Source organism: Charadrius vociferus, unplaced genomic scaffold (assembly GCF_000708025.1).
Source record: "Charadrius vociferus isolate BGI_N301 unplaced genomic scaffold, ASM70802v2 scaffold304, whole genome shotgun sequence".
NCBI classification, from domain to species: domain Eukaryota; kingdom Metazoa; phylum Chordata; class Aves; order Charadriiformes; family Charadriidae; genus Charadrius; species Charadrius vociferus.
In genome coordinates this window covers 635,901-657,203 of record NW_009648042.1, presented here as the reverse complement: position 1 = coordinate 657,203, position 21,303 = coordinate 635,901, and the positions used below count along the sequence as shown (strand labels likewise).

General features: G+C 43.7%; 1 protein-coding gene across 1 annotated transcript in view; it reads right to left on the bottom strand.

Annotated features, from left to right (window-relative positions):
* TMTC1 (transmembrane and tetratricopeptide repeat containing 1) overlaps positions 1–21,303 on the bottom strand; it is a 134,870-nt gene that overhangs the window by 74,636 nt on the left and 38,931 nt on the right. The window contains exons 5-7 of the mRNA XM_009883633.1: positions 14,006–14,087; positions 12,906–13,009; positions 30–219 (exon numbers count right to left, since the gene is read on the bottom strand). Coding sequence (XP_009881935.1) covers positions 30–219; positions 12,906–13,009; positions 14,006–14,087 — 376 coding nt within the window. The remainder of the gene's footprint in view (positions 1–29; positions 220–12,905; positions 13,010–14,005; positions 14,088–21,303) is intronic.

Here is a 21,303-nt window from a genome sequence, read left to right as displayed (position 1 = left end):
ACTTTCTATTCTGTGTCTTTTGGTGTTACCTTGAATGCAGCTATGCAGTGTAGGCTGAGTAACGTCATCACCAGCACCAGAAACACTGTGGCTAAGTTCCTCGCATCCCAGATGGACTCGATCAAAGGGATGCTGCCAACCTGCCAGTCGTAGCACAGGGTGATGGGTGCCAGCAGAAGCCATGCATTGAAGGCCAGAAGGTAGGAATAAGTCAGAAACCTGCAAAAGAAAACAGGTAACGTAACACATGGAATGACGGCCAACACATGAAACATTTTCCTTTGGCAATTACCATGTATTATTTGGGATGAGGGAAAAAAAAAAATTAGCTCTGCACTCACAGGCAATACTATACCGCTCCGTCAATAATGAGATACTAACACAGGTGAGGGGCAATTCAACAGGTCGTTTAAAGAAATAACATAACATCAATAATATTTATGTGGTTTCTGTGCACCAGCCTTTGGAAAACTAAGAAATCTTCATCTCCCATTTGAATGTTAAATTTTTGAAGTGACTTTCTACCAGCTTCAACAATAAATGAATAACAACTAAGCAGGTACATACATATATTGAACTGTTTCACAGTTCACTGGTTTACTCCTGCAATACAAGATATCCCTCTAGCTGGGTTTAACTTACAATTTAGGATTTCTCCTATGTGCACAATATGCAGCAATTAAAGTCAGACGTCTCTGTCTTTTCTCTTTGCATCCCAGCACAGAGAGAAAATACAGAAGAAAGGAGGCACAGGGCGATTCTCAGCTGATCCCATCACAGCTTATTAGGGCTAGTGACAGCTTGCATGAGGCGGCCACAGAAGTGATAGAGAAGTAGGGAGCCTTTCAAATTGTTGTAATCTTCATTAATTGGTACTCTCAATAGAGAGGAAATTAATGGGGAGTGGAAATGGGGAACCATGCTGCCCTCTGGGAAGTATGCAGGGCTTTTAGAAGACCAAACAAGAACAGCATGTATGCAACTGGGCTAAAGAAAACAAGGAGGGGGGCGAATAAACCACCAGAAAAACTAAAAATCAAACCACCATCCGCTCTCCATGCCAGCCTTTTGCTGCTTGGCACCTACTTGCCCAAAAGGGCATCCCCCTCAAACCACATTTACCAAAGTTTGAATGCTTTTGTATGCTAGGGGCCAGAGATTATTCCAGCAATCATGATGTCAACCAAGCAAAACTGTCACAGCCTTAGGACAGACAAACCCTTCCTTGGTTCGCAAATGGAAAACCCACATTGTACACAGCATCAAAGACAGCAAATACTCAAAAAGAAAGGAAATTATATTCTATCCTGCATAGGATTTCTTCCATCTGAGTCTGCTTTGGCTGTTGTTATCACACCCAGTTGCCATGGTACCTTTGCAGGTTTATTAAGATAATAACAAAGGATGCCCACGAGATGTCAAGTCATGTAGACAGAGGATTGTTTCACTTGCCACTTACAAATATACCTCTTTGGGGTCAAAATGCCGCCCCTTACAACAGCACTTACAACATCATATTTTATTTGTGGCAGAAGATACTGAAGCTAAATATGACTCTAGGCAGGCAGGACGGAAGTTCCCAGATGGATGTTGGGCCAAGACACAAGGATGAAACAGGCCTCAATTTTTGTGAAAACATTTTTAAATAACCACAAACAGTTAGGATATCAGGTTCTCTTCTCATTCAAAAAACAAACGTCTCCAGCAACACAGCAACCCAAGAGCAGGGAGGCTTACCGAGCTGGAATAATGTTTCATTGTAAGCAGTGGAAAAGGCACATTCTCATTTCCCTGCTAATCTTTCTAAGCTCCCAATTCTAATGGAAAATGGAATATTCCCACATTTTTAAGATTTCCAGCCATTTGGTACGTTTATCTTTCATCCCCCCATTTTCCTCCCTTTCCCCACGCTGAGGGAGTAATGAAGGGGGAAAGTGAGAGAAAATCTATCTTCTCTCTTAACAGAAGACGTGATTAAAAAGCCAGTCTCTATTTAAGAAAGCATCCCTCAAAACCATAATCTAATTTTACTCAAACTCTTCTTACAGTTTTGATTGTTCACTATTTCTAAAGAAACAAATACGTCTTTTCTAGTCACCAAGCCAATCTTTTCTGGTCCACATTACAGAGAAACAGAGCAATGCAAAATCTGGTGGAGCTCAATCACGCCAAGGTGCTCACTCGTGATGTTACGTGTCGTCTGGCCCCACCTCTGCATGGCTGCAATACAAACCAGACTTCTCTATCAGCCTCAGTACAACGTCAGCTCAGAAAATGTTGCCAGCATTTATTTACAGCTACTTACTTAAAAGCCAAACTGAGACCCATTCCTAGCTTTACTTTTAGTAAAAGTAAAAGCATGTCCATTTATGTCAATCTGAATAATGTCATTGCATATGGTATCGCTACAAGACTGCGTATTAGACAGGATTTTCGGAAGCATTGAGTTAGTTTTGCACTTGATGCCTTAGGAGACCCCAGTTTTTGGAGGGAGTGACCCCTTTTATGCCCTGGCATATTACAATTTTCAATAAGCATCACAATATTCATAGAATTTTGTATGCAAACCACAACGCACACCAGAAACCCTCCCCTCCTTACTCAGACTGGGCTGCTGGGTAGGAAGGAACGAGCCAACATTTGGGATCTTTGCAAACTGCAACACTGCACTTAAAGACAGACTAGTTGCTTTTCTGCATCTTCACTGATAAGGCAGGAGTTGATACATCGTTATGCAGCACAGAATAAATAAACACAGCTTGCTGCCACAACAAACTGAATCAGTTTAACAAATTTTAAGAGGAATTCCGGGTAACCAGATTAGTGTGCGTTCATGCATTTTCTGCTGGAAGGTTAGGACAAACTGCTGTTGAAGATGAGAAGACACGCTCCAGGACACGCACTGATCAGGAGCAGTTTGTAAACAAGTCTCTCCTTCCATGCGCTTGTGGGGCTTCCGTCTTCCTTGGGAGCCACATGCACAACTTGCTGCCAGAGGCAGGTCCCAGAGGAGATGGACAATCGCTCCGTTCCATTACGGCAATAATTAGTGTCTTAAATATGCTCTGCCAACAGCAGCAAACTATTTTGAAGCCTGTGACAGTCATTACCATCTATGTATGGTCAACTGGTTTGCCTCTCCAGACAACCCATTGAAGAACCCTTGGCCACGTCTCTCATCACCAAGGCTGAACGACCTCATTGGATGTGCATGTGCCACCAGCGGGCATAGAAGCAAGATGCGGGAGAGCACTGCCTGATTTTAGGGGGCATTTGTAAGCTGCAAGAAAGCCTTCAGCAAGCTCTGATCCAAGTAAGAGTTTGGATGTGCTTTCAGCATTGGTAACCTCTCTGTCAATGTGACGGATGGCTGTATAAAGTAAAGCATTACAAACTATCGCTATTCTAGGTACTGGGAACATAAAAATAACAGGATGCTAAGAATAGTCACTGACAATTCAGCACTGCTTTTTACTTATAGGTCTTGACAGCACATGATATTCCTTTACATCCATGTGGCTCTCGTATCCCTAACCAGGGAGAAAGCTAAGTGCAGGAAAAACTTTGGAAGGACCCTCTCACCAAAGCTGACACAGCAAGGAAATAATTTGCAAATTTTGAAAAGACTCGAAGATTCATTGAATTATTCCAGGTGCTAATTACATTTCAGCGGCCTGCCTGCAAATGGCAACAAAAGTATTTTCTATTAATTAGTTGACTAAATGAATTACATTTTAAATTAATGATCTTCTCTATATTGCTGTTCATGTCTGCTGGAATTTCAAGGGAGAAAAATCCCTGCCTGTAACATCTCCCTCTCTATCAGTTAATCCCAGGGATGACAGAGTATTACTGGTGAGGTGATTGGAAGAATCTGCCTCTTAATTGGCAATCAGTTTTCCCCCAGGCTGGTTAACAGCATTTGCATTACAGTTGCCTTTTTTTTTTATTATTATTTGCAAATTGAACATGGAAATCCAAGTTTCAGCTGGTATCAAGTGTTTCTTTACATTTCTCAGCATCTCTAGCATGTTCAGAAAAACACAGCTCCTCCTGTAGGTAGCAGGTGTTGTCATGGCAATCCAGTTTGTTTAGTTTTAAATTTTTTAGTTTAAATGTACTCTTGCGTCCTTTGTGTGAGATAAATACAGGATGACTCATATCTAGAACCTGTTGCAGAAAACAACTATCTGAACCAATTACTTCTGCTGCAAAAATGAAAGTACAGGGTGCTACTTAAAGCCATAAACAATACGACAGAAAAATACTTGAGGGATTGTCTGTTACACTTTGTTGTAAAAGAGACTAACAAGCTTGGAAAAGCCCTAATCTCAGCTCTGCCAAACCCAGGCAATCAGAGCACATAAGGGTTGTGAGGCTAGCTAAAAAAAAATGCAAGATTTATAGAAATGCATGAGGAATTTCATTTGCTTTCTGATTTTGGAGCATTTTAAGCTTTTTTCCCCAGCTCCTAGGGACTGAGATTATAGATTTTTTTTTCTAAAACTGTGCTGCACGAGTGATCACAAGACCAGAGCATGCGAGGAATTTCATTTGCTTTCTGATTTTGGAGCATTTTAAGCTTTTTTCCCCAGCTCCTAGGGACTGAGATTATAGATTTTTTTTTCTAAAACTGTGCTGCACGAGTGATCACAAGACTCAGAGCATGCCCCACCAAAGCTGCATGGAAAGGCGGGGGGGTGGTGACCCTATTCTTTCTAGGTGCACACAGTGGTGCAGCATACCACCTACACAGTCCTGGGACAACCCATCCCATTCCTGACAAACGACCTTACCCCAAAGACCCAGCAGGGCATCCACCTGCAACTGGAAGATTGTCCTGCACTGGGGATTTTAGCAAGGCAAAGGCAAAATATTCCCTGGTTGGAGAAAAAAAGGGACCTACCTAGGAGACAGGTGATAACACTGCACTTAACTGGTATTTGGGAAAAGAAGGGGGTCTTTGAAGAAGAAAGGGATCTGAAACAGAAACAGGAAGATAGTTGTTGCCTTTTCAGAAGTCACAGACCTTGTTAATGCTCTTCGGAGAATAAGACCTACACACTGCCAGGGACTCAGGGAGGTTTCAGTTCACTGTAAGGGTGAGAAGAGCTCCTTTATTAGGGAAAACAGCTTCTCACTTGCATTAACGGCTGAACTGCTTTCAGCTTAAGGCTCTCTTCATCCTCTGAGAAGCCCTAAAACCAAGTGTGTTTGATGAGACCCTTCACAACAATGTCCTCCAAGGACACGTGGCTGCAATTATAACCAGGTGGTGATATTTAAGGATCTTGTCTTAAAATTGTATGTATTTGTGCTTCCCCTGGGTAACTGCCAGTCCAGTCATACCTTCCCACATGAGTTTATTTTCCTGCTCTGTATATTGTCAGCCTAAATATTTTCTTTTCATAGCCTTAGAAGAAAAATCACACTCTGTCTACCCAGCACGTTCAGTGATGGTGGAGTAAGACTACACAAACAAACAACAGACAGACAAATTCCAATTTAACATCCAAATCCAAGCATCAGCTAGACAGAAAATACTCTAACTGGAATAAGTGCCTGTGTATTCCCTTTCATCAAAACTTTTGCATCTCGGGGGAAAGAGCTGCCAGTCAGCACAGGATAGGAGTAAGAAAGACCAAGATACGGATAAACAGGCAGCTACAAATTGATGACCAGCGAGGTAACTCCTCTGGAAAGTGGGTTTGTGTGCACTAGGGGCACAGGAGGAAAGGCAGACTATATTGTCCTCTGTAGCTTCACAGCCTGAAGAGCTTTGATCTAGTGAATGGCGCTCTCTCAGTTGTTTCAACTCTGTAGCTAAGGATCTGAAAAATATCAAATTCTTGAAGAGTAAAGACTTTCAAAGAGCCTGTGAATTTCCAGTGAAACCCAAGCCTGCTGTCAGAGTCTCAGTGATAGGAAACCTGAGATTGATGTCGTACTGTTTTCTGTCCGCAACTCCCTGCATGCTGTGGGTGAGAGCGTGCCTTGTGATCAAACATGATCCTCAGCTCGCCACCAACAGCAGCCGCTCCAGAAGTCACACAGCCGAAACCCCCCAGCCACCGGTGGGCAATTGCTTCAGAAGAGGCTCACTGAGGCAGCAGGGCATGGAGGGTCCTCTGGACAGCTGCTGAGATACTGGTGGCTGATTCTCAGGAAATTAAAAACCAGACCTCATAAACCCGCTGTGATAACGTTTCTGGAAACAATCCATTGTACCCCAGAGCGTTACCTACCCCGTGCTGGCAGGAGCCAAAGGGATGTCCTGGGCACGCTGCTTTGCCTCAGAGACTGGCCACGGTCTGGCTCTCCTGCGTGGCAGTATTTTGAAAAGCAAAATGCATTGCTTATAGGAGGTCAATGGCCTCTGCTTTGGCTGCACCCCTCCACTCCATATGTGGGCTTTTGGCCAGGAAGGCTTGTTGTGTAACCAGTGCTTGCAGCAAGTGCCATGACCCATTAAAAATGCCTATCAAGCTGATTTCCAGAGCAGCGCTACCTACCTGGGTTGCTCATTAAACCAAGAAAACTTAACAGCGAGAGATGCTGAAATCTTTCACGCAGTTCTGGGAAAGCAGTTTCCTCTGGGAACCTGCTGCTGTAGGATGGCCTTAGCTTTGTAGTACCATCTTCCAGATAAGCTTCCCCCTGACACCTGCAGCCCTTGGAATAAAAAAATACATTTTACATTTAATGTATGGACTGTCTGGCCTCTAGGTGAGCATGACAGCAATTCTTACCAACACTGTTATTCACTCTTTTGTCTAGAAGTGAGTCCTGAATCCTGGGAGCCTACAGAGATTACGTGTAGGGCTGAAGTTAAGCACATTTGGGCACACAATAGAAGGCACTGACAAAACAGGTAGAACTTTCCCACTCAGGAAGCACTGCAAACCTGGCGAGTTAAGAACCTATATGCGATAGGGGTCCATTTTAATGCCATTTCCTACCCTAAGGTCAGTGAAAATCCCATACCAGAGTAGTTGCTGCAGTTGACTTCTATTGCCTTGGCAGAACTGCCTGGCACGGGGACCCACTTCTCCAGCACAGGTCCGCCCTGTGCCTCTCCGTAGTTCATTCCCTTTGAAGTCACAACTGGAATGATTAAATGCATTGCTCAGAAAACAGTCACAAATCTCTATGAAAAGGAGTATGTGCCAGTTTTTACGTATAAGCATTTCTTCAGCTTTCTGCGGCACTGAATTCTCATTTACCTGATTGAAACTGCAAAGAAATGCAGAAAGCCGGCTTACAGAGAGCACAGTTCAACCACAGGACAATGTTATCTCAAGGCAGTCTTAGCAGAAATGCATTAACTATTTAATGCAACAACACAAATAAGCCCGCTTCATGCCCAGACTGATTAGCCAAGGGACGTCACAAGCCAAATGCCAGCAGAGCTTAATATAAATTGACTCCTGAAGATAGAGTTTACGAAAACATTTTCTTAGTTTGAAATTACGGGTAGGATTTAATGTTTCACACACCTTGAGACATGCTGTACAATGGACTTTTCCCTTGTCTTACCATGGTGTTAGTAATACAATCTGTTTATCCAGAGGCCTCCTACTTCTTTCCCCTCAAGAATGGCAGAAGAAAGAAACATTGTGCAAAGCGTCTGAAGCATGACAGCCCGCAGCTCAACGCCCTGCTAACACTCCAGCTGCACTTCAGTACGCTGTTTACCTAAAGCTGGGTAGCTCTCGAAACCTTTCCAATTGCATTCCTCCTCAACTTTCATCTAATACAAGGCAAAAATGTTTTAACAGACGTTTGGGATTGTTTTTTCTACTGCAACAGCTTACCCATAGCAGATTTTGGGATGGCAAGTCACAACGACTGGAAATCTGTCATGACTGTTCTTCAAGGTAGGTCACTGGAGAAGGTACGTCCTTTCTGCAGCGTACAACAGCCTGTATGGACAAGCTCTAATGGCAAGACTTACAAATAGCAGGATTCCCAATACCTCCATTTCTGCCTCCACTGAGAAAGGGAATGATGGACAGATTTCATCTTCTCAGATCACCCTTACCAAGCTTTTTTCCCCACTGAAGGATGTGGAAACGTGGCTGTCATTTATGTCACTGTAAGTTTTAAGGTATTTGGGAATATTAGAAAAATCCAGTACCTTGCAGGGACTGAAGCATTCATATTCTGACTTCCAAAGCATTTATTTGCATCCCCATTCACTTGTAATTTTAAGGACAGTAATTTAGTGAGCATACTGAAGGATGATTTTTTTTTTTTTAAGATTGAAAAACTGTCACTATTTCAGCACATTTCATCTTCCAATGGTTAAATATATCATTATTGTCTACTTTAATTCATAAGTTTTTGTTGTCCAGGATTGGAGATGGGTTACACAGAACAGATAGTCATGTTCTAAGGCCAAACGGCCACACCAAAGGTCTGTCTGGATCAGGATCCTCTCTCCAGCAGTGACCAAGAATTAATACCAAGCAAAGCACATAAGAACATGATAACTTTTTCCTCTTTCTAGCTAGCATGATGTCCCAGAGTTGGATGTGATTTCTGCATATTTAGTACCCTGGATTTCTTTTTTTAACTTGCCAAATCTCTCTTTGAGCCTGCATAAGCTTTCAGCACACCCACAACATCCTGCAGGAAGGAGCTCCGCAGCTCAGCTACCTGTTGTAAGCCACTTCCTTGGCTTGCTTTGAACCTGTCTCCTCTTAGATTCATTTGATACACCTTAATTTCTACATGCTCCCCTCCTCTACACAATCACGGATGCACAGACCTCTCTCACACCCTCAGTCATCTAATTTACACTACAAGCATTGTAAGGGCTGACAAAATCTCACCTCATTACTCAATACTTTTCCAAATCCCTATCTTGCACCTACCCCTAATCTTAGCCCCACTCCAATAACGCTTGCCAGCCTCGGGACAAACTGTGCCCGCACAGCTCACCAGCTGACACAGAAACCTCGTGAGAGTTAGCAATACTCCTTGGGGTCTTGGCTGACATAGGATGAACTCAGACTCCAGATCTAACCTTATGCATTACACAAAGACTGTCACGCATTTCCAAACTACTGTTTTTCTTTTTTTATTCTACTTGTTGTCATCAGCCTTCCTCCTAGCCCCACACAGTTGGTCAAGTCTTACAATAACTTTCAACTCTATTGAAAACCATAACATTTACCGTGGTGAGACATGCACAATAACCACATTTCCATCTCGGTGCAAATAGAGCGGACTGCTTGCAAACAGAAACTCCCATTTGTGCCCTCCATGATCTTCAGAGAGTTACAAATCAACTTGCCCACTGCCCGAACATTAACCCTTGCTTCAGCCATAGTTAAGCTGTTAGTAACCACCTCAAGATCACCACCCAACACTGGCCTTTCTTTTAGTTTCATGGGGCTTCTCCCTTCTGGTCTTCACACCAAACTTAGCTCTTCCACTCCCTTCCTCCCAACTCAACTCAAATTGCAAATAGCATCCTGGCTTTAAATTCAGTGCTGTGACCTAATTACTGCCTTCAAAACCTCATTAAAAGCTTCTCACACCAGTTCTTCATATGCTGCTGCTGTAGGTATCCACAGCTGAGAAACAGACACTGCTTAGCAGCTTCTCTGAGCCTGGGCCATAACCACAAGCTCTCCCATGTGACTGGACATCCACCAGTTGGGCAAGCATACACACACACCAGCACCTACTTGGATATTGAATATCCTTGAGCCTTGATGTCCTAGACCCTAACCTAATGTCACCCCTAACACCGGAGCCAGCAACTTGTATCACCTTCAAATCCACCCTCAAGCAATTTACTCAGCGAACACCACTTCTTATTTCCACCCTGTGGAAATACCAGGCTTCAAAAACAAGCTTATCTCTTCAGCCTCCCTCTTTCTTGCACCTGAGCCCTGCATTTCAGCCTAGACACACAGATCTTCCTGGAAACCCCTCCAATGCCACTCAACCTTGCTGGCTCCATCTGACATCCCAGTCCTATGCTCATGACAACCAGCACAATGTCAGTTCTGCAGCAACAGCCTCAGCTCTGACCATGGTAAGATAAAGTCTCAGGTGAGAGTTGTAAGTCCGAGTCGGAAAAAGGAGGTGAGGAAGGAAAAGGTTTGTTGCGAAGATAAGGGCCGTGGTCAGTGGGTGCATCATGGGCTGTCAGTTCAGAGGCTGTCATCAGGTCTCTGCCTACCTTGCAGAATCAATCACTCACCCATTCAGCAAAAATTTGCCACCCCAGCTCTCCAGAAACTTACACTAAGGTATCATCCACTTTGACTAATTAGTCTTGCCACAGCTCTGTGAGACTGGCAAGATACGACAGTAAAAAAACAGCACTCAACTCCGATTTCTTGTTTGTAGGTGGATCCCACAGGTCTAACATGAAGACTACTGCCAGGAGCGCAGCTGGGCCTATAGCTAGCTCTGAGGTGGTCCAGGGGTCACTGAGTATTTGAAGCGAAGGGTTAGGGTCTGGGTTCAGGAGAGAAGGTGTTGCCGAGCAAGCCTAACATGCTGGCAGGTAGATCCTGCAGGCTTAAGGGGGTGCATGGGATCAGGAGAGCCAGGGTTTTGGCCTCTTTCAGGATGTTTGGTTGCAAGTCGAAGGTAGCGGTCAGCTTAAGGTTTGAGTTCAGAGAAACAAGAATTGCAGAGAATAATTTACAGACATATTCTGCAGGCACCTCACATCTAAGATGAAAGCCCATGCCGGGAGACTAGGGTTAAGGTTAACAGAAGCTCAGGACCGAGCTTCTTTCTATATCCTACCATGCCCAGAGGGTGAGGACAAGGATTATCACAGGTCAGCAACAAGATCCACGTCAGGGCAAGCGGCAGGTACCGAACTATGGAAACATGCTGTCAGGGCCCTGATGAGCCTCAACTGGCCCCACACCTAATGCCCATTGCTCTAGGAGCCCCATTTCAGCTCATCCCTGGCTCCTGGATGGACATTCAACTTGTGCTGCAGGTAGCCTGTCTCCTGGATGGACGCTCTCAGACACATGCTCTTGTTTGCCTCTACTCCTGTCTCTCACCCTTTCTCCTGGATGGACTCTGGGCCAGTGTTGCAGCCTTGCCTCCAGTTCTGTCTCCTGACTGGACCTTGACCAGGATTCAGCAACAAACCTACTTTTCAGCTTCTGTTGTCAGGACCCATGCCTGAGCATCATCTATGGGAGGTGGCTGCTAGATCTGCAGAGAAGGAACTGACCAGCTAAATTTAACTCTGCATATTAGGAAGCCATGTAATGGCTGGTCTCCAGGCTTGCTGAAGGGATGGGTTTTCCGGATGGAAGATGCAGGCTTCTGGGTAAATTGGCTAAAGTAAGGATTAAGATCAAGCTCAGAAGAAGCGGAAGAGCTGGGCTAATAACAGGGTTTTAGAATCCCCCTAGAACAATAATACTGGGTTTTACTGGCAAGGGTTTCCTTAATTGAGTTTGGAGCAGGTAGGTGTTGCTGGACTGCAGGTGAAGCCAGGGCTGCTGCCAGGGCCAAGGAGGACCTCAGCCAGCAGCACTCTCACTTGTCTTTCATAAGGCTGTTAAAATCCATAGTGCCGATGGTAAAAATAGTCACTGTTTCAAACTCCAAGAATGAGTTCGCTTTCAGGTTTAAAACAAATCTTCCCCTGTCATTACAAAATGTAAAGAGACAAACACACGAAAGACATTTGCAGCACAGAATACGTAATTGGAATCAGGCCGGGATCATTTATGACTTGATGACCCCCATCTCAGCATAAACATATCAAAAAGGGACAGCAGCAAATCCTTCATGCCGTGCTGCACCAAGTCTGGTATTAATGACTCTGCCAGAAATGCTGCGAACAGATCAGAGCTTTCCAAGTCAGACAACGTGCTTCCTGGAAGCACTTTTAGCCTTGTGTTGTCACATTATCATAAAGGTCTCCCAAATGAGATCCAGTCCGACTCTGCAGCAGATGTTGGAATGATGACCCAGCGAGGCCAGAAAGTGACACTGAGGAGGACTGTTCCCATTTTCGTTTGAGACATCACGAAATTCCTCCAGAAGCCTCCAAAGTGTCTTTCCCCAGTTCAGTAGCTAACCAGAGCAGCTATACACATGGTCCTGACTTAAGAGGAAACCAACTCCCTACCACCTTCTCAGACTACTGGTCTGGTTAGGTCTGGAGGGAATAGCTAAGCTGCAGCTGCCACTGCCTTGCTGGTCTCAGCAGAGCCAGAGGGACATGGTATCAGCCCACCTAAAGACACACCAGGTCCAAAGTACGGGGGGAAAAAAAAATTACCAAATTTAAGCATTTATGTATCTTTTTTTAAAAAAAAAAAAGCGATAAAATAACAAAAATCTGTTAGCACAAATTACAGGTTCATTGTTTGTAATTAATCCGTGGCAGCCCATCCTATGGTTAGCCAAAGCTGTGCAGTACTCTGTGCCAGTACTCTGTACTCTGGTCCTGCCTTCCACCTTCAGTGATCAGCCACTGATATTCCACCAACAGGCATGGTGATCCCCTTTTTATACAAACTTCAGCTAAAGCTGAAATTCTTGAATCCTTGCATCCCATACCTCAGGAGAAGCCAGTTTTAAGGTTTAGCGTTAGGCTTCAGTCACTGGGCTTTCTGGTCCTGTGCTCAGGCAATTGAACTATATTCTTTGGGCTTTGTGTAAAAATAAGCTCACGGTTTTTTGGTAAGAAAGCATCTGTCAGATAACTCTACAGGACCCGGAACATGCTTTGGGGGTTCAAATAATGCTGGTTGCTTTCTATTCTACACAGAGCAATAAGGAGAAGTAATTAAGATAACGCAACAAGTTTTCTCATTTGCCATCTGTAAAACATTTTAGTGCAGGGAAAAAATAATGTCAAGACTACACTTTTGAAAACTTTTGTTTGATTAGCAGCATTGTACCTCGTCAGCAAATAAGGTGAGAATGAAGCTGGATTGTCCTGCTCCGAAAACATCGGCATGGATCCTCCCATTATCCAGAGGCGGAAATACAACACGAGAATCACCTTCAAAGAAGAACATCTCGGTTAGCAACGCGCTACTAAAAAGAACTAAGCCTCCAGCAAATATTTTGTTGTGATAGCTCTCCGTGCTCTGCCCTGTGCCTAGAAGTGAGTCAGCTCAGCGGTTTAGGCAAAATTCAATTTTGCCGCCCTGTGCTGGGTGACAAACATGCCAACCCTCAGCACAGACAGCACGCTCTGTTGTCGTGCCCCTCCACTTCCATGTGTGCATTACTGACAGCCACTGGCTTATCTCTGCTGCCCACGATGAAGGCAGCATTTTGAAGGACAATTCCGTCACCCTGCTGCGGCTCAGACTGCAGAGTTTGGCTATTGACCTCTACCTAAATACAGCGGGGAAAAATGTAGCTGATGTCTTAAAAGCTATTATTGTTCACTCATGCTGGCATAGGTGTAAGGACAAGCTCCATCGGCATTTCTCATGCTGTGTAATCCTAATCCCTGGAAGGACTTCTGTGGGCTGGCACTCCTCCACCTCTCTGGGAGCCACTTGACAAGGGATGAGCAAGGGAATCTGGCTCCCAGAGCAGCACTGGGAATGGCACACCCAGCACACCCCCGTGGAGCTGCTGGTTTTCTCCCAACACGTCAAGTCCTGCTTGGAGCGCATCAAGCAGCACGTATTTGCAGGCAGAACTTTTCTGGTGACTCTTAGAGAGCCCTGCACTGAAACTAACGGCGTGCCACCAAAAAGTCAGCCCAGTGCCAGAGAGTCCCCCCAGTATTTAGGGCAGGAAATACTTGCAGATGATTACACAGTTTTAAGGACAGCCACTATAAATTAAAAGAAAAATTTGAACAGAGAACACAGCAATATTCTTGTCTCTGACCAGCTCAAGTTTTCTAGACAATTTTCCATGACTAACTTTGTATTAAGATCTACCATCTAAGCCTTCCGAGTCTTTTGGGATACCACCACGTAATGGTTCATTCTCGTCACATACACAGAAATACATGGGCAAGTCCATTTGTACTTACGTAGCTTATCACCAAAGCAGCTCTCTTCAAAAAAGGCCTTGCAGTATACAAGAAATTCTGGTTGTTATTTGCTGTCAGGTAGCTGAAATATAAGGAAACAAGTATTTGTTGAAATACTTTGAAGCAGTAACTCATTTTTCAAACTGGAAAAAAAGCTGTACCTTGTTTCAACCACCCTAATGTGCAGTAATAATGACATCACTCTTACCCTTCAAAGCTCTTTCCATATGACTTAACAAAAATGTTGAGACCACTTCAAATAATACACACTATAATACATTGCAGTTTCCCCATCAAAATCTGGTTTCTTTTGGATTTGGGGTGTGTTTTTTTTTTCAAATCCTTAACTCCTTAATCCTCAGAAAACCCCCATGTGTGTCTCACTAAGATCGCTGTCTTCAGACTCCCAGAAGACTACACTGAGATGCATTTTTAAAAGGTCACCCAAACAGACCAATTTAATTTTAGGCCATGATTAAAATGCAAAAACTCCTTGTTCCCAGCTCTCTACTCAGTCTCTCTAGAGATGTGAATAACTGTCTAGCAGAACTGAACTTATTTTAAGCACTTTTTTTTTTTTGAAGTGCATTCTGCACACTTAAGTTTCATTAGAAGTCTGCTGACAAGGTGTTATGATAATTAACTGCAGAGACAAACACACAGGTGTCTTATTGTTGTAGAAGCGTTCATAAAAACCTTCCTGTTTCTCAATGAGTAAAATTAAACTGTATCTGGAGCCAAAACTACACATTTATTTTAATATAGAGTAGAAGCATTTGCCAAATTCTAAGGAGTTTTCTTAATGTAACAAACAGTGCCTTACCTATGACATTAATTCAATGATAATTCAATTTCTATTGAACTTACAGAGGTTTCGTCATTGTAATAAAGCGATGAGAAACAATAAGAGAGAAGAAACAACATGAATATTTTAAGCATATGGGAGCTAGAAAACTATTGAAAAAATGACAAATAATTTTAAGACATTATTAATATCAAGTAAACAAAATAAATTCAGAAGGAAAACATTTGCAGGTTCCTCTGTGTAACATACAATCAGTATCGGGATACTCTATTTAAATGATTTACAAAAACTGCAGCATCAATCACAACACCCGCATGCAAGTTACCTTTCCAAGCATGAAAGCATCACACATTTCTCCCGTGAACATCTAGCATATAAAACGCATCTTATTTCCTCTCCAAATTCCTCAAGACAGTCTATCATCTGATTGCTTCCACCCTTCGAGTTTTTGAAAAACAGGATTGCAGCACTTCCTAATGCTGCCAAGAGTCTTTAATATCTGGCTTTTTGTTCAAATTTTCTATAGTAGGAAGTTTGCAAGCCCGGTCACCATGGCAAGATGGAGAAAAGATTACACTGCAGACAAAAGCACTAGGGGCAAAGCCAGTGAGAAACAGAGGCGGCATTTAACAAAAAGAAAGAAGTACATCTGGGTGCTCTCTACAAAATAACTGCTCTACAGAAAACTTTCCTTAAGTGTCGTGCCTAAACCTTAGGAACCAAACCATACATTGTAAAGCAAGCCAGATGACTTTCAGTCTTTGGTGTCTACTTATTTACAAATGTTGACATTTAAGCACCAAATTGGAATTAAATGCCAGACTAGTCTTCAAGGGCTGAACTCCACAAAGTGCAAAGTTTTTTGAGCTCCCACTGATTTTAATCAGGCTCCAGCAAGTACAAGTGAGATGAAACTAAGCCTTCAGCTTTCTCTCTCCACGAAAGGTCAGGTTGGCCTTCAAGTGTTCACCATGGCCCTGCTCCAAAGCCCACCGGAGCCAAAGGGAAAGACTCTCGGTGACTTTAATAGCATTTGGATCAAACCCCCGTCTTTTGTTCCCTACTGGAACCTTTTATGAAACTCAAACCCCTCGTGATTTGCAGCAGGAACAGAAGTGTTGGGTTGCATTTTGTTTATATTTTTATGGGTGGAGGGAGGAGAGCCCTCTATTAATCACGCTGCCTGACTCTTTTCAAGAACCTGTTTTCACTCGATTGTAGTTTTAACTAACTGCAACACTTTGGGCAGAAATTTTCCATTACAAATATTTGCTTTAGGTGGAATTATTCAGGGAAAAGATCAGCCAGAACAGTTCAGCTTTTTCTCCCAGACTTCAATTAGAGACAGAGGAGCACTTTTATCGGTGTCAAGAAGTCTGCCAACTTCATCCTTGAGAAACGGCACCACCTCACACTGGTGACCTAAAACTCCGGAGGCGGCCATCATCTCCAGGCCACGTGTTTGCCACCCTCCAGAACAAACCACCCGTGGTCAGGCAAGCTACAAGCTCAAGGGGGGCAGCACCTGCAGGGAGGTGGGGGCACGCAGACCCCGCTGTTTTGCCATGCTCGGCGGGGATCTGGCTTTTAACAGATCGAGTTTGCATCAAAGACGTTCCAGCTGGAACAACTGCGAGGGACAACATGCTGTTTGCGACGGCAGCCCTTCAGCAAGAAGGGTAAACTTCATTTTAGGCTGCTGAGGCTCAGGAAAGCACGTCTCTGCTTCAGGGCCTTGCGAACACTGATCTAGGTCCGGAGACCAAAATAGAGGAACCCTCATTATTACCATCTCTCTGTTCCCTCTCAAGCCTGGCCTGAAGAGGAAAATTAAAGCCAGAAAATTAATGTAAATGGAAGGCAGTAAGTTGCTCTTTCATCCTTGGCAGTACAGCGCAGTAATGCTTAGTCTTTAAAAAATCTTGATTTTGACTTTTTTGTCTGCCTATGAGTAACTAAAATGTTGCCCACACCTCGCACCTTCCTTGCGGCAAGTGTAACACCACACAAGCTACCAAACAGAGTTTCACAGCATGAGTTTATCTGCAAGCCAAAGTCAACTTGAAGTGCTCCACCGAATTGTGGGGTAGCTCTGGCCACTGCAGAGCAGGCATTTTGAAAGCATTTCAGAAGATCCTGCCATGCACCTCACAGTTTATGTTGTGGAGCAGTAACATATCCAGGGAAAAAAAAAAAAAAAAACCCAAGAAAAAACACAACCAAAAAAACAGAAACCCCTGCATTGACACCAACTGCAAATCACCACCCTGTGTTGGAGACAGGATGGATGGGCAGCAAGCAAGAAGGAACCAGAACGAACCCAGTGGGTAACTGGGAATGGATGAAGCAAGAAGGTTCAGAGGGTCCTGAGCTTTCTGATCCTTCCTCCAAATGCTTTTGCTACTACGTAGCTTCAGTTAAGAATCTTTCTTTCCACCACAGTTCATTGAAGAAGCAAAGCTTTTCCATTTTGAGAAAGGTGCTGTCTTGATGTCTCTCTGGAAACCACAAAAGATATAACATGGTTCGTTGCTTGGTAATCCAGCTGTCTGCCCATCAAATCAGCCTGTGGGACTGGCAGACATGTATGGGTTATGCTCAATGCACCAAAGCTTTACAAGAACCATGTGGTTTTCCAGAGTGCCTTACTCAGGCTACTGCTTGTTTCAGGGAAGGTGACTAGTAAAACATCTTGGTGCAGGCAAAGGATAATGCACAATTTATGTATTAAAATCAAATGAAGCTGGATAAAGAAGTTTGCTAAATGTCATTGACCGACAGCATCTAAAACGTAGTAGCATTTTTTACATGTAAAATTGCAGCTTGCAAATACATCTAAATTTACTCTGAACTTTGCTTAGACAACCTTAAGATCAGCCAAAGCTCTTTATTTTGTCTTTAGCTAGGACAATCAAAGAAATTACAGTTACAACAGTTTAACTGTTTTATACCTGTTTTAAACAGCTGCCTTGTATAAAGTCATTTACAGGTCAGATTTCCATGCATCTGCCAACCACACCAGGCTGCCAAACATCCCACTGTTCATGGGAACCACTCCCTATCACCTGCTCCACCCGGACCAGCGTAATGTGGCTCCCCATGCCAAAAAACACACACATTCTCATTCCCACATGAGAGCAGGCGTGGGACATATGTAGGAAAACTGTACTTGATGGCAGCTCCGCGCAGCAAAATGCTACCTCCGGAGCAGGCGAACATTTCAAGGTATGGGTCTCCCAGATTTTCATAATGAAATTTTCATAACGAAATTTTTCATAACAAAATTAGAGGAAGAAATCCAGATCACCAGGTTTGCTAAACGAGCGTGAAAAGAGTCCATTTGGGCAGAGGTTTCACCTCCGCTTCATGCCAGCTTTCCCACAAAGCAAACCAGCGTGTAATTGCCTACTTGCTATCTTTTAAAAGACTTTCAGGAATACTCCCTAAAGCAACCAGAATCACAACAAACAATAAATCCAAGAAATGCTTAATAATGTAGGGACTTCTCTCACACAGTTCGAGCGGAGGCCAAGACAGATATTTGGCAGCTCCGGCTTCCTGAAAAGCACGGCTCATCCTGAAATCAATTACATCATCAGGGCACTCGGAGGTTTCATAATTGAAGACAGCAGGGTAGGTGGCCTAGTAAAACTCAATACCATGCAGTTTACAGGAATGTAAACTTTGCTGGTACCAGATGGACTCTGTGTTAATCAAAACAAACTTCTCTGAGAAGCAGGCAGCTCTTTCAATTTGCCTGTTCCACTGGAGGCATCTAGAGTTTACAGAAAGGAGCGGGGCAGCTCCTCAGTTGCCGTTCATCGCCACGGCTGTGTGAGCTATCACAGACACATATCGGCAACACATTTATCCCACGCTGCAGCTGACTCAGCTTTGCTATAAAACGTGAATTTGCTCTTGTGTTCTCTTTGAAGGCTTTCTCAAGGGAAGAGAACAAACAATTAAGATGTATGATGAATGCTCGCCACTGGGGACATCTAAAAGACCAAGATAAGTATGCAGAAGAACGAGCTTTGGTATTTCAAGAGCTCGTTTTGGCCAGGTCCCTCCACTGCGAGAAGATCATTGCTCCCATTTATATTCTTCTCAGGAAACAGATCCAACTCCCAGCAACCACCAGTGTTTTGAACTAACACATTCAAAACCCTGATACTAAAGGAAGACATTACAAAGGTGAGTATAAAAGCAACACTGTTAACTTATTCTTAATTATTGATTACAGTAAGACACGCCTAATCGAGACATTTTTCAACTTAGAAGGGGCTATTTTAAGCAAATGTCAAGAGTTTCAGATCATTGGTAGGTGCACATCTCATTGCAAACCGGTTAGACAGACTCCCCTGCTGAGGATGTACAAATTTGACAGGAGCCATATTTTATCTACAGAGACCACTTTACCTTTTCTACATGAAGATGACCTCCTTATAATCTGTCCAGCCAGCTACATCTTATATTGGAGAAGTATCATTTCAACCTAGTTTGGCCTATATTCCTACTTGAGGACAACCACTGAGGGCCAAGTATACGTGGTATCCCAGGGAGAAATGAGGAGTGAAAAATCCATTGTGGAGTAAAAAAAAATTGAATAAAAAAAAAAATAAAACCCAATACATTCCAGACATGTCTGGATTTTTAACTCACTTAAAATACCTGTCAATACAGGGAAATAAAATATAAGTCATAGCTGCAGGTTTTGCAAGGGAGAAAGACAAGCCCTCCCTCTTCCTTCTTTATGAGTGGTCTTGACATTTCCCGCAGCATGTGTGGCATCCTTGCTCCTTATCTCCCCAGAGAGCCCTAAACCCCAGCCACCGCTATCCACACAGACCCAGATGCATAAACACACGCAAACAGAAACAGTTTTACGGACTCTTTAGGGAACCATAGAGAGATTTTATGGAAGTCACAACTGGTTAAACACATTTGCACTGATAACGGCACATATTCTTTGTGTGCATTTTCAGATGTGATGTCAAATTTGGGGGTTCTTGCTCTTTATTGGATTTTTCAGGGAAAGGAGAGCATGGCATAACCACATTACCATATAGAGTGGAGAAGGCAATCCCACTCATGACTCTTCCTTATTCTTTTAGGCAATACATACCTCATCCTGTGTGGGATGAAAGTGGAGGAAGAAAACTGGGAGGAACAGGGAAAGGAGGGGAGAAAGAGGCACAGTAAGAGATCAGGAATAGAAAGAGAAAAAAGGAAAGTAGCAAAATGTACTTAACGGATCAAAGATGTGACCAAGAAGATGAAAAAGGGCTTCCCTTCATACCAGACATTCCACCAACACGACGAGGAGACAAGGTGGAGCAGGGCTAACAGGAAAAATAAGACCTCATCAAAGCACAGCCACCTTCCGCCAGATCTCAGGAAACCAAAGTACCAAGCCTGCAATTTAAAGCTTCCATCGATTTCAGCCATTTTATTTCCTCTGCATCACACACACCTGAGGCATTGAAATCCACAGTTAGGCTCATTATTCCTTGTCCTAGACCAGTTAAGGGCTGGTATAGAGGTATTTCAAGTCACCGCATTATAAAGCGGCACTGATAATAGCTTTGGCTGTTCCACACATTCAACTACAAACCCCTGTTTTCAGCTGCTTTTTCTTTTGACAAGCTTTATTTTTGCATTCAGACTGAAAGTTTTCCCCACCAGGAGCTTGTGTCAAGCTGAAATTACTGTTTTCTTCCTTGAAAGTCTCCGGTTAAACAGTTAGGCTGTTCCTGAAAAAGCAATTAGAGAGATTTGCCCATATCCACAAAGTTGTGCAACCACTTTATTGGGAAAACTTCCGATGGTTCCATACTTCAGAGCAGAGATTTGAAATTTAGCAGAAGCACTGCAGAGATGCAACTGTTGTTGCTTTCAGCGACAGCTCACTCAGCTTCTGGGCACGTGACAAGCCACTGGGGGGAAAAAGTCTCCATTTGCAATGCTCATGAGAGATTTGAATCAATTCCCCAAAGTCTCCAGCCCTACCACAGAATTCACAGAATTGTTAGGGTTGGAAGGGACCTCTGGAGATCATCTAGTCCAACCCTCCTGCCAGAGCAGGGTCACCTACAGCACGTTACACAGGACAGCGTCCAGGCGGGTTTTGAATGTCTCCAGAGTGGGAGACTCCACCACCTCTCTGGGCAGCCTGTTCCAGTGCTCCACTACCCTCAAAGTAAAGAAGTTCCTTCTCATGTTAAGATGGAACTTCCTATGTTCAAGTTTATGCCCATTACCCCTCGTCCTATCACTGGGTGCCACTGAAAAAAGACTACTCCCATCCCCCTGGCATCCTCCCATTAAGTATTTGTATGTATTAATAAGATCCCCCTCAATCTTCTTTTCTCTACCAAACACCATCTAGCAGGGACCTGCAGGAACAGCATCAGACTGTCCTAGCATTAGTCCTGCAAAGCCTTTGAGATACGCAATTATCTCTCCTGCAATGCCTGTGTCCAACCTGGAGGAG